The sequence below is a fragment of the Helianthus annuus genome, chromosome 3 (assembly GCF_002127325.2).
Source record: "Helianthus annuus cultivar XRQ/B chromosome 3, HanXRQr2.0-SUNRISE, whole genome shotgun sequence".
Lineage (NCBI taxonomy): Eukaryota > Viridiplantae > Streptophyta > Magnoliopsida > Asterales > Asteraceae > Helianthus > Helianthus annuus.
Genome location: NC_035435.2, coordinates 135,961,114 through 135,974,858, shown reverse-complemented (window position 1 = coordinate 135,974,858; position 13,745 = coordinate 135,961,114). Strand labels below are relative to the sequence as shown.

The 13,745-nt window shown below is 36.4% G+C and overlaps 2 protein-coding genes across 3 annotated transcripts; both read right to left on the bottom strand.

The window, feature by feature from the left end:
• Positions 1-958: 958 nt before the first annotated feature.
• Positions 959-2,081, bottom strand: LOC110927997. Its single transcript, XM_022171268.2, has 2 exons — positions 1,719-2,081; positions 959-1,170 (listed from the first exon to the last, which is right to left on the bottom strand). Exons 1-2 carry the CDS (start codon positions 1,996-1,998, stop codon positions 1,046-1,048), a joined length of 405 nt encoding a protein of 134 aa, XP_022026960.1. The 5' UTR covers positions 1,999-2,081; the 3' UTR covers positions 959-1,045.
• Positions 2,082-3,755: 1,674 nt separating this feature from the next.
• On the bottom strand, positions 3,756-13,510 carry LOC110929705 (1,4-alpha-glucan-branching enzyme 3, chloroplastic/amyloplastic). Of its 2 annotated transcripts, XM_022172883.2 has the most exons (20): positions 13,210-13,510; positions 11,950-12,021; positions 11,601-11,665; positions 10,856-11,524; positions 10,070-10,242; positions 9,556-9,645; positions 8,506-8,581; positions 8,289-8,396; positions 7,630-7,720; positions 7,408-7,509; positions 7,231-7,333; positions 7,009-7,146; positions 5,463-5,534; positions 5,283-5,387; positions 5,114-5,191; positions 4,911-5,021; positions 4,587-4,667; positions 4,392-4,496; positions 4,224-4,309; positions 3,756-4,086 (listed from the first exon to the last, which is right to left on the bottom strand). In XM_022172883.2, the coding sequence occupies exons 1-20, from the start codon at positions 13,479-13,481 to the stop codon at positions 3,999-4,001; spliced, it is 2,685 nt and encodes an 894-aa protein (XP_022028575.1). In that variant the 5' UTR covers positions 13,482-13,510; the 3' UTR covers positions 3,756-3,998. The 2 variants fall into 2 exon arrangements, with proteins under 2 accessions (XP_022028575.1, XP_035844381.1); XM_035988488.1 differs by lacking the exon at positions 9,556-9,645 and having other exon boundaries at positions 3,767-4,086.
• Between the last annotated feature and the right edge of the window lie 235 nt (positions 13,511-13,745).

Genomic DNA, 13,745 nt, shown 5'->3' with positions numbered 1-13,745 from the left:
CACAACGTGGGAAACGACCGACACAATTTAAACGCGTGCCAACACAAATGGCGCGAGCTACGACCGAAGCTCGATCGTTTTAAAGCCTACTACGACAGCTTCCCGGGCGGTGAGATAAGTCACGAAGACCGAGTGGCGGTGGCCAACATCGAGTTCCGGGGCAAGGATCGGAAGCCGTCTGACAAGCTCGCCATTTTCGAAATCTACCTAACGCTTTAGATTTTTTTTGTAATTTTATTTTTAGCATTTTGTAATTTTTAGGAAATTTTAATAAAATATTAGGCTTTTTTTTTAAATGTTGTGTGTATTTTTTAATTTTAGTTTTTTTTATTGTAATAAACCTGGCCAAGCCACGCGGGCTAGCCACGCCCCGCCATACCCTACGGACACATCACTGACCAGCGGAGAGCTCGAACTCCACGTGTCAATCCATGCCCCAAACCCCCGCCCCACCATATCGCACGATCTTAAAGGCCTAGCCAGTGTAAAAGCAACACACAACCACAGACCCACTCATGAAACAGGTCAAAGACGAACCAACATCGAAACCCTAATAGTTCGATAAACGATGCTATTACCTTTAATAGACCAAACGATAGCCGCTAAAATATGTGAAGAAGAAATATACAGTCATCGACAGCTAGAAGCGGCAATAATCGCTCTGGGTTTGGGTGGTGGAAAGAGGAGATTGGGTGGGAGCTTCGGATCAAAGGGGTATGCAGACAACCCATTACACACCTAAATATCAAAAGGGTTTACAACCCAAATAACACAAAATACAAGCAACTTAAGCATAAACAAACATTGATGCAAGAGGTACAATGAGGTCATGCGAAGATGTGTTACTAATTAGTAGTATTTAAATTTAAATTAAATTTAAATTAAATTTAAATTAAATTAAATTTAAATTTTGGTTTGATTTCATTATTTAACACACTTTATTCTAAAAAAGGGTAAATTATTAAATTTTGGTAATTGCATAAAACTATAAATATCAATAGAAATCTAATCCATATAAACATTATTTATATACACGAAGGTTAATTCAATCAGTCTCCGTCTCATAAGTTTTCTTGGTTTTGTTCCATGGTTTAATTTCTTCGGAATCATCGAACCTTTTAACATAGTAATGAAGTCTATCTATCATCAATCCGAGAAATAGGCAGAAACCTGCATCACATGCATTAAACCAAACTTAAACGAGTCAAGTTAAGTAAAGACCGAATCAAAGTTATTTTAAATCGGAGCGATATAAATTATTAGGGTATCCATATCATAATAGTTAACATGAAAACCTCAAAAATTTTAATAAACTTGTGTTAGTAAATTGCAATTTGTATCCTTTAATTTAATTATGTCAACATAGGTTTATCAATCTGATTAATACCGAGTCTATCAATCTGATTAATACCGTCATTAGGTATTAATTTGATTAATACCGACAAAAGTAGTATAGAGTCGAGCTTAGCTCGAGTCTATCAATCTGATTAATACCGACATTAGGTATTAATTTTGGCACTTTTTAATAAAAAAAGTTGAGTCGATCATGAGCTCAAGTTTTAAAATAGAAGAGTAGATGAAGAATGAATTAAGTTTAAATATATGAGTTTTAAAAGCCAGTCAAGTTCGAGCTTGACGATATCTCAAAAGAACTCAACTGGTTACGACCCTAACCCCTATTGGGAATCATAAATTGGTAAACCAAATGGAAAATGTACCCATGAGAGACGAGTCGAGAATATGATTGGTCAAAAGAACATGGTCAGTTGGATTAATGCCTCCCGTCTCCATGGAGCGTTTTTGAATCCTCACTATACTATACAAACTCGACATCAAGACCGCAAACAATGTCACTCCAACCGTTGACATTATGGGACCTCGGCCCTCCTTTAAACGATCCAATACAAACATTACTAGTCTCCTTAGAGGTGTCCTAAACAAAAGGACCAAGATCACAGTTATTTCGGCTATTACGAGCAAGCACAAAAGAGGTGTCATTTTTATGGTTTAGCTCCAAATTATTCTTAGCAAATGGAGAATAAATAGCTAGATACTTTAAAACTAAATGAGGAATGATATAAAATGGGCAATTGGTGATATGGGTTTCCTACCATTTTACCTTGGCATTACTTGTAGTTCCAACTTAATCGTAAACTTACACATCAATGAAAGAATCACATTCTAACTTCTAGATTTAAGCATTCATATTGTAAGTAAGCTTTGATAATCAACCAACAATGTAAACTAACTGGTTCTAGTTTTTCACATCAACAGGTGAAGAGAACATTTTATAAAAAAGTAAAGGAAAAATTACAAATTTTGTCCTTTATCTTAATACCATTTATTAGGCGGTGTCCTTTTTAACGAATTTTGACAAGTTTTGCCCTTTACAAGAAATTTTGTTGCACATTTTGTCTTTTAGGCTTAACCTAGTTAATTTTCTTGTTAAATCTTGTCACCCAAGGGTATTTTAGTTTTTTTACCTATTTATTTTAGTCAACCCTAAAATATTTTGTTTTATTCTTTTAAATAATATTTAAATAAATGGGTAAAAAGACTAAAATACCCTTGGGTGACAAGATTTAACAAGAAAATCCAACTAAGTTAAGCCTAAAGGACAAAATGTGCAACAAAATGTCTTGTAAAAGGCAAAACTTGTCAAAATTCGTTAAAAATGACACCGCCTGATAAGTGGTATTAAGATAAAGGACAAAACTTGTAATTTTTCCAAAAGTAAAAGTAGAAACATGGTAAAAACTTTTGATATGTAAGTCACGTGCATGTGTCTGTGGAAGTAACATGGTCAATGACTCAACAAACGTGTTACATGTTGGTCAAACTTCCTTTTCTCCTTTGGTGGAAGTAACATGAAAACTGAAAACACTTTCGTCCGTTACATTTGCTTTCTTTAAAAACAAACTTTGTTATCATAAGTATATAAAGTATATTCCTTTACAGATTTACACACAAAGCCTTTGGGCCTTCAATGGGTGTTTTAAAGGCTTTCTCTGTCTCATGGGCTCCAGCACAAACTAGCTTGATTTATCAGGTTGGCCCATTACCAGTCCCGGCAGCCAGGGGCGGATGTACCATATGAGAAGGGGTAGCCTCCGCTACCCCTTGGCGCTCCGGCGGTAGTGTAAATTTTGGAAAAAATTGACATTTTTTTAACGTTTTTTCGATTTCGTTACCCCTTTCTTTTAAGACGTTACCCCTATGAAGATTTTCTAGATCCGCCACTGCCGGCAGCTTGGGTTCAACCCTAACCGGCGCTTGCCAAACCGGTTTCAATACCGGTTCTGGTTCAGAAACTACCGGGGTTTTGTAAACATCTAGCAATATGTACCAAGTAACTATTTCGGTGAGCTCGCCTATGGGAATAACTTATTTTCGGTACAAGACCAAACCAGACCCAGCAATAGCTGACCCATCATCATGCCAGTCAACATGAGCTATCAAGTTAGTTAAGCAATGTGAATAGGTTCAGTGTTAAATTGTGGACGCGTTGGGGTTCATTGCATCACAAAAGCACACATCTTATGAGGAGGCAGTTGCAGTGGCGGATCCAGAAATTATTTGTTGGGGGTGCGGATGAGGTGTTCAACCATATTTTCAAGGGGAGCGGTCGGGTTTTTTACCTAAAATATACACTAAATTTTTTTTTCAAGGGGTGCGGCCGCCCACCCTAGCCAAAGGCTAGGTCCGCCCATGGGCAGTTGAGACATTTGATTAATAGCCAAACCTTTTCATCCATGAAACTGATCAATGATAAATGCCTACTGAATGTTGCTTGCATCATACGGTAAAATATGTAATATATATTTATATATACAAAACATAGTCGTTAAATACAAGTTTGCATTCAAAGTCAAACAAAGATGACCCGGGACACAAATTTACCTTGGGGACCTTTGCATTAGCCGCATCAGCATAAAACGGAACAAAATTTACGGGTTTAGTAAAGCCTAATGAAATAATATACCAACTGCTTGCAATGTTCATACTCTCAAAATTCGTGTTAATTTGTAAACCTGAGCGCTTCTACTCGGCAATGGTACTTCTATGCAGTTACGCATACCATCAACTCTGCAATGAAACAAAATTTCAACAATTCAAATCAAAAGAAGCATTATATTTAAATAGCGTAGAACATATCAAACGAAACCAAACCTGTTTTGACTCGTTATTTTAACATATAATTAGACAAAATGTCGTTAGCTTACCTTCTACTAATAGTTTTCCTAAAGTACTGATCCTGCCCTATCGATCCCTGACCACTATACTTTTTTTCATCTGAGTTCAGAATGACCTGTGTTGACATAAATATAAAAGATCAGAAAATGAATACGAAAAATATTAAAAATAAAAGAAAGAAATGACAGTATATTTACTTGATACTCTCCGGCTTCTTCAACGCCTACACTATATCTCTCATATGAATTTGTGGGATGAAAATTGAAAATAAAGAGAAATGGGCCTCGTAAATACGATATCACCTGTACGAGCAAATATATATATTAGATGTTGTATTCGAAAATCAGCTGATGAAACTTGACATCATTCAAACATGGTCAGAATCACCTCACCATATTAGTGTCGTTGACATGGTGAATATTCGGAAGCCATCTAGAAATTACTTTTTCTGTTTTTTCCAAGTCCATCATGTCCTGTAAAATAAGTAAACAGAAAACGGGTTGGGTCGGAGAAGTCGGGTCATAGGTCAACATTCATGTCAGAATTTAGTTTTCTAGTACGGATCCAAGCGGGTTGGGGGCGCTGATACAACCCGCAAACACTCTTTGTATTTCCTTTTTTGGAACTTAATAAATATTTAAATTAACCTGTTACGAGTGAATGTATAACAAAAACTAACCCCGTTTACCTACAAACGGGTCAAAATAACTAAATACCTTATCAAAGGAAAGCAAGTTTTGATGGACCCCTTCTTTAGCAAGTAGATCCCAATCCCGGTTAGCAAGTGAGAAGGAAAACCCGTTACTCGACATGGGAAATTCCACCCGCTATAAAATACAAATAGCAACAATTAATCACTTGCAATTTTCATGGGGTTTCCGAAAGCAAATAATATTAACAAATTCAGATAACGGCTCACCTTCGGATGCCCAAATTCGTTACCCATGAAGTTTAGGTAAGCACGCCCACTGATCGAGTATGTAATTAATCTGATCATCTACATAACAACACAAATAAGTATTAAAATATATATTTTACACAAATTTAAATGTTCGTGTCGTAAAGGTTTCTAATATGACTAAACCAACCTTATGCAGAGAACAACCTCTAAGTAACAAGTCATTCATGACCGGTGATTGCTCCAAGGTTTGACCATATAATATTTCAGCAAAAGACCGCCCTCCCGAAATAGACTGCAAATAAATTTAACAATAAAATTAGAAGAAACAAATAAAAAAAAAACAACAAATTTCCAAATAATGATTTACCTGGTTGTGGTTTTCAGTGTATAAAAGCATTTTATTGGAATTTCTGTTGATCCCTGCCAGCGTGTCAACAATCTGGGATAAAGATTGAATTTTGATCAAAAAGTGATAAATTTTTTGGGGTGTTTGGATGTGTGTTTTAAACTAATTAATTTAGGGCTGTAAACGTGTTCGTTCGTTAAGGATATAATGTGTTTACGGTTCATGAACACTTGCCGAACGAGATTTTATGTTCGTGTTCATTCATTAAGGAAAAGGAAACGAACGTGTTCACGAACACAAACGAACAAAGACAAAATCGGCGAAAAATGACGGTGACTAGAGGTGGATGGTGAGAAGGAGCGGCGCTAGACCTTGAAGCCCTAATCGTTGAACGAAAGTCGATAATATTTTTTGATGTGAATGATGAGAAGGAAAGTGGAGCGATGCATAAATAAGGTGGAGATAGGGTTTCCTATTTTATTTGTTTGGGTAATGAGATAAATAAGAATTAAAGAATATAAAAAAGTTTAGATAAAATAAATAAATGCTAAAAAATCTTTAATGAACAACATAAACAAACGAACATGAACGAATGTTCACGAACACATTACAAAACTTCACGAACGTCATTGAATGAACTAGACATCTTTTCGTGTTCGTTCATTTAACTAACCTAACGAAATTTCTTGTTCATGTCCGTTCATTAATTAAATGAACGAACGCAAATGAACTCCCCCCCCCCCCCCGGACGGTTCATGAATTGTTCGCTGAACGTTCAATTCGCTTACAGCCCTACTAATTATGTAATACTGTATAATCACAATCAAGATAATCAGTTGTAAATCATTGTAGTCAACACTAAAAATTAGGGTTGCAAACAAACCGAACAAACACGAACTGTTCATGAACAAGACCTTGTTCGTGTTCGTTTGTTAAGGAAATATATGTGTTCACGAACTGTTCATGAACACTTACCGAACGAGATTTTATGTTTGTGTTCGTTCGAGTTCGTTTGTTAAGGCAATATATGTGTTCACGAACTGTTCATGAACACTTACCGAACGAGATTTTATGTTTGTGTTCGTTCGTTAAGGAAATGAACGTGTTCGTTTGTTAATTTTAGGTAACGAACACAAACGAACGTTCATGAACACAAAGGGAAACAAACGAACACTAACAAGTGTTCATGAACAGAATACATAATACACCGATACTTATTAAATTTTTTAATTGTCGGAATTTTGAAGTATTTAAACAAAATATAAAAACTAGAAACACTAATAAACTATTGAACACAAACGAACACGTTACCGAACGTTCACGAACATAAACGAACGAATGTGGCCTCTGTTCATGTTTGATCATTTAACTAAACGAACGAAATATCTTGTTCGGATTCGTTCATTTATTAAACGAACGAACACAAACAAACTTCCGAACGGTTCATGAATTGTTCGCTGAACAACCCTACTAAAAACTGATTAGATGATCACCATTATGACGCACATCCAAACACCCTTTTCAAAATATAACAAGTTGGAAATTTTCACGGTTCAAAACTGCAAACCTTGCTCATGCTCCAACTAGAATCTTGAGCATTCTCTAAAAACCACAGCCACATTTCAGAAGCATGCGGGTTCACGAAGTAATCGAACCCTAGCCCACCTTGAGAAGTAGGTTCACATAATCCAGGATAAAGTGTGGCCTACGCGGTTAATAAAAAAAAATAAAATAAAAAATGTTGCCAAGATTCATAAAACGCAATAACAGTATATACTTAGTTACTTACATCTTCTGCAATGGTTATTATATTAGGATGAAGAGTATGCAATATCTCATTTGCCAATATGAGATATAATATTGCTGACCGGTCAACGTATTGGTTATAGAACCTGAAAAAAGTTTGAAATGTTATTAAAATTAAAATATTTGACCCCAGAAAGAGAGATTATTATGGATGCCTTACTCCTCCATATCACCGGTAAATGACGCAAACCCGTTGTGTGTATACATCATTGATGCAAGAGAATGAAAATTGAAACCGTCAACATGGTACTCAACTACCCACCTGGAAAATGAAAAAGACTCTATGTCAATAGACGGTATTTTGCACTGAATCATTCTCAAAACGAAAGAAAAAACGCATTGCAAATTTACGAGTAAACGAACAATGATGATTGGCTCTTACCAATTTAAATTGGAGAGCAAATAATGGAGAACATCAAGATCTTCGTATTTGAACATTCTTGTACCCCAAAACTTATGTTGTCCTCGCTTACCTAGTTAGTTGGGGAATTATGAATACACAAATGAGTATTACATATTTGCTTATCCAAAACATAAAGAGTAAAGTACGCGAATGGTCCATGTGGTCAACCAAAATTTTGAATTTAGTCCCTAGTTTTTTTTTAAAGTAAACAGATGGCCCCTGTAACGCATTTAACCCTCAATTTTCAGCACATGGATGGTCCCTGTGGTATGCACTTTGTAACGCATTTAGTCACTAAACGTTGGGGACTAAATCGTTACAAACTACAAACCACAGGGACCATCGGTGTCCTTTGGGCAAAAGTTTTAGACTAAATACGTTACAAAGTGCAAACCATAGGGACCATTTGTGAACTTTTGAAAAACTAGGGATTAAATCCAAAATTTTAGTTAACCACAGGACCATCCGTGTACTTTGGAAAAACTAGAGACTAAATCCAAAATTTTGGTTAAAACATAGGGACCATCCATGTACTTTTGAAAAACTAGGGACTAAATCCAAAATTTTGGTTAACCACGCAGACCATCCATGTACTTTACTCGAACATAAAGCATCGACTCTGTTAAAAGAGTGTTAACCTGTATGAAAATAGCAGTCGTTTGATCCATCAAAGAGTGATAATCCAACCATCTCATCTGCAGCTGAGTAAGAATGAACGATATCCATGAAGACAAGCAATCCGAGTCCTGTTCAGTAGAAAGATCAATTACATTAAGGTAACATACGCATAGGTCAATGCATGGTCAAACATTAAGTTTTAAGGTTTTATGCATCATATGATATTCCGGTGATCACCATGTGCTACATCAACTAAGCGCTTAAAATCTTCAGGTGTCCCATACCGACTGCTGACTGCAAACATATTAGTTACCTGCATTGAAACCGATAATCTCATTAGTGGCAGCCCATTTACTTATATATAAGTAAACAGCTTATATTTTATCTATGACGGGCCAAACAAATAGCTTAAAAGAAATGGGTCAAACAGATTAAAAGTCGCCAAAGTATATATCTAATGCAAAAAACCTCCTATAACAATTTATTGGAAAAAATCATATTACAATCAACTAATATAATTTCTGAAACCATATTCGACACAGTAAATTTTTATTAACAAAAAACTAAGGACAAATCGTGTTCTGGGGTCAAGTTTTAAAAACCGGTTTTTAAACTGTACCGGGTAGGGCTCAGAAATGGTTTAACTAGTATGCCGAGCGGTAATACCGGGTTGACTAGTTAACCCTATAATTCCATGATAATACAACTTCAACTCAAAAAATAATCTAAAAGTACATGATTCCATAACCATAATAAAAAAAATAATAATCCAAAAAATACTCCAAAAGTACTCGATTTGAACTTGGAACGCAACAATGGAATGGACAGGTAGTCTCGACGGGAAGCCTCGAACTGTTTGCGGCAAGCAATCAACGATCGCTAGGTTTTTTCACCTTTTTACCAAAATATGGAAGGTAAATCTCGGAATTATCGGGATTTTATTAAAAAATTAAAATTTAAAAATCAAATTTGTAGATTAACCGGTACAACGCTTTGAACCGGTATTACCGGATTTACCTCCGGCACATAACATTTACCATTTGCTAGTTTAATCGGCCCTTATCATACCGGCGTCGAGGCCGGCTGCCGGTATTATCGGCCGGTATGAACCGGTATTTAAAATATTGGGGTCAACCCAACCTCGCATGTCCCATTTCCACCCATACAAAATGCACATTTTGACTCAACCCCCCTTTTAACTTGTTACCCAGTCCAACCAGCCCATTTTGCCACCTCTTGTTCTCACAAAGAGAGTAATAAACAGCAAGGAAGATAAGTTGAACTCACTCTGTAACCAACTGTGAAATAATCTTTGTGCTCAACGACCCCAATTAATTGTATTGCATTGTATCCGGCATCCTTAACATAAGGGAGAACCTGTAGTTATAATGTATTTAGATGGTGTTATGGATACCAAAAGGGGCAAAAATATTATGAATCAAAATTGATGATATTACAACATAAAACAATAGATATAATGTATAGAGTAAATTACGTTTTTGGCCCCTGTGGTTATATCACTTTTACTATATTAGCCTAAAATAAGAATTTTTAACATATCTGCCCCCATGGTCTCTATAACTAACCATTTTGACCCCTAAGTCTAGAGATCATGGGGGCCAAAATGGTTAGTTATAGAGACCATGGGGGCCAAAATAGTTAGACTTAGGGGTCAAAATGGTTAGTTATAGAGACCATGGGGGCATATATGTTAAAAATTCTTATTTTAGGCTAATATAGTAAAAGTGATATAACCACAGGGGCCAAAAACGTAATTTAGTCTAATGTATAAGTAATTAACCTTCTCGGTGAACTCACTGAAAGACGCGATTTTTGGCTCTGATCCACTAATACCAATATGAGCTTCATATATACGCAAAGATTTTGGAACTTTTGGACTATTATGTTTCCATTTATATGCATGTTCGGGTGGAGGCTCCCAGTGGATTGCATATCCTTGGTTTCCATCAGCTTCTATATAATCAAGCACCAACAAGAACAAACATATCATAAGATTAAAGGTGGCAATTTTGACTTTAGGTTATATTTTATATATAACAGATCAAACAAAACATTTCAAACTTATATAAAAATGAAACAAGCATGGTCAATCATGAAAGTGACCCAGAGTGCGAAGGTACGAACTGAGCAAATAACGTGTGTAGTAATGTTTTATAACATGCGTAATTAGGGTTAACCCAACCCATGCATAATTTGAGTTTAAACCATGCGTAATTTTCATGTTTGATGGCATGCGGGATTTGCATTTTGTAACATGCGTATTATAAAAATGAACATGCGCCATTTTGAATATGCACTTTGTACGCTTCGCACGTTAAGTGCCTATTGTATGCTACCCCCCCACCCCCCACCCACCACTTATATATTCCATTAATAATATAATTTCTGAATAGAATAACTATGAAGATGTAAGCATTAAAAATACCACTTTGAACAACTAAAAGGCAATTTTTAGCTAACTTTTTTGGTTAGCCCAATATAACATGAATTAACCCATTATAGCCATTGATAAGTAAATGCATCAAAATGCGACATCTAAAACAAAGATATAATGAGAATATGGTACCGGGATTCACATAAGTAGCCCAAGCCGGAATCCGTTCTAAGGGCCCGTTAGGAGTGTTAAAATACACTCTATACTTGCTTCCATGAGGAATAGCAGGTGCATACTTCTTTAACCACGCTTTTCTTCCTTTACGGGTCTCAAACCAGTAAGCAATAGGAGGCTTTTTAGCCCGGAACTTAGCCTTTGAAACGGGATCATCAATAACATTAAAGATATCATACTCCTTTCCACTATCAATCACATGCAAATTAAAGTTAGGATCGTCTTTATGTTTTTCCTTCCACGTTTCATAGTCTGTCTCACGCTCTCGCATTTCTTCTAACTCCTCTTCCGTTTGAGGCCCGTTTGGCCCGAACATTTGCTCGTATAATTTAGCAATAATTTCAAAGCGTGACTTTACAAACCGATCTTCTCCGGGCTCCCAATACTCATCGTTTGCTTTTTGGAAAACTTCGTCAGCAGTGACACCACTATCACCCTTATCGTAATCATCGACGTAATTATACTGTTGAAAATAGAGTTCATCTGGTTCTTCACCGTCTCTTAACTTATCTTCAAGTATCACGAACCAATACCCGTAATCATCATGCCCGTAATGCCCCTCTCTTGCACAATTTTCAGTCGGAGACCAATCGTTGAAATCCCCAACAATTGCACAGTAGCGCGCACCTGATTTTATTTTCAGTATTAAAAGCAAAACCCTTTTTTTACAAAAACGAATCATTATCTCAGTATAAAGCCAAACCTGGTGCCCATTCCATGAAATCCACTCGATGTTGCACGTTACGGTGCATTCCTAACAACTCAAACCTGTACAAAGAACGTAAAGTAACGATCAACATAGACATATGAAAAAATTTGCATAGCTAACCATTATAGGTGGTGTTTATATGTGTTTCTAAACTGATTATTGCAAGTTGAACGATCCGAATCAGATCATATAATTTTACATTTACTTGAATAACCAGTTTCAGAAACAGATTATTAGACCCTAAATTATTACATAACCACAATCAAATATAAATATTTAGGATAATCTTAATTCTTATATTTACTAAAAAAACTAAGATGAAAGAATGCATTGTAAAACTAACCCAGAAGCCATGTCTCTGAAATCAATATGGCGCGTCAAGATTTCATCTTTTAGGTCTTTCAGAGACTTATACCTGCACCCGAAACAAAAAATATAACCAATATCCAAAAAAAAAAGAAATTGTTAGTAAGGGATGTCCGTTTTTACTCGAAACCTGACCGGAATAAGAAGCCACCGGAACCCGAATTAGAGAATGCCCGAAAAACCTGAACCCGACCAACCCGAACCTTATATGGGTTGGTTATCAGGTCACTTTTTCCCCGTCAAAAACCCGAACAACCCGACCCAAAAAACCCGGGACATGAAAAAAAACTAACTGTATTGTTCATAGACAGGAGCGGACCCACCCCTTAGCCAAGGTGGGCGGGCGCACCCCTTGACAAAAAAAATTCAGTGTTAATTTCCGGCAAAATCTCGACCGCACCCCTTACGAAAAAAAACTTATGAATTAATAAAAAAAATTAAGTAAACTCTGATTTTTATTAAAATACAACCTATATTCCTATTCCTAATTTATATAATTATTAACCACTCTAAATTAACCCAATTAACAATCACCTAACCTTTACTCCTTTAGCCCAATAAAGAATACATAACCCAATTACCCAAGCCCAATCCATTATAATTTGAAATTGAACAAAAATAAAATAACCCAACCCACCGCTGTTTCCCCTTCTCTCTCAGCCCCCGCTCTCTGTGATCCCCAGACCCACACGCCAACTTGGATGGTTTGTCAAGTCTTGTAAGGTTAATGATTTCAACAAATATTCACCTATCATTTACATTGGTGTATCGTCTATTGAAGCTTGTTCTCGTATTACCCACCGCAACCATTGAAAGATGTTTTTCGGCAATGAAGAACGTGAAGACCGACTTGCGTAATCGGATTGGCGATGAGAATTTAAGTGATAGTTGAATATGTTATATAGAGAAAGGCTTGCTTAGGAAAGTAGCTCTAGATGATGTTTTGGATAGATTTCAAAAAATGAAAACCCGTATGACAACATTTCAAATATGTTTGTAACGAAGTGTTTTTGATGATTATATAAATTTTAGCTTGGTGTTTTTTGTTTTACATAACCTGGTCAGAACCAACCCGATATGAACCGAATTTTTTATATACCGCCTAAAATTTTCAAAAATATTCCGGAACCCTATCGAAAAATTCCTTGGTGCACCACTAGCTCGAAACCTACCAACCTGAACTTTAAGTGGGTCGATTACAGGGTCAATTTTTCCTAAAAAATAAAAAAGAACATACCTTTCGCGAAGATAAAGGGCGAAACCTTTGTGGGTAATTCCAGATTTAGATAAAAAGCCAACTGGGTCGATTCCTTTTTCTCCGGATTCTGGGTTCTTGGACTGACGCTGCCGGTGTTTGGGCGGTGGTGACTGGCCGGGAGAGACTGAACACCTCCATTTCTTGGTGGGGAAGACGACGGATCTCCGGTAAGTGATGCTCCGGATACCGACGGAGCCGTCGGTTGTTGGCGGGAGTGGGATTTGAGTGAGAAGTGAGAGTGATGAAGTCATTAGATAAGAACGGTGGTGAAGAAGAAATTGGGGGGTTTTGGGTTTAACAGACAATGTTGTTACAAAGATTCATAAAAGACCCTTTGACAATTATTGTTTTCAAGAAAAGCCCTTGAAATATATAATTAAGTACAATATGCCCCTCAAATTGTGTGTGTATATTTTATTTGCTGAAGGCAAATTTTATTAGCACCAAGGAAAAATAGGGACCGAAGAACACTACTCAATACAACTCGAAACAGAACTACAACAAACCAAGACTAC

Excerpts from the sequence above, each read along its gene's own strand:
- LOC110927997 (XM_022171268.2), bottom strand. The coding sequence starts at position 1,998 with ATGACACCTCTTTTGTGCTTGCTCGTAATAGCCGAAATAACTGTGATC. Across the intron at positions 1,171-1,718 it reads TCTCGACTCGTCTCTCATGG|GTTTCTGCCTATTTCTCGGA; the intron begins GTACATTTTCCA and ends CATGTGATGCAG.
- LOC110929705 (XM_022172883.2), bottom strand. The coding sequence starts at position 13,481 with ATGACTTCATCACTCTCACTTCTCACTCAAATCCCACTCCCGCCAACA. Across the intron at positions 11,525-11,600 it reads TTTCATGGAATGGGCACCAG|GTGCGCGCTACTGTGCAATT; the intron begins GTTTGGCTTTAT and ends AAATAAAATCAG. Across the intron at positions 7,147-7,230 it reads TAATAACCATTGCAGAAGAT|GCCACACTTTATCCTGGATT; the intron begins GTAAGTAACTAA and ends TTAACCGCGTAG.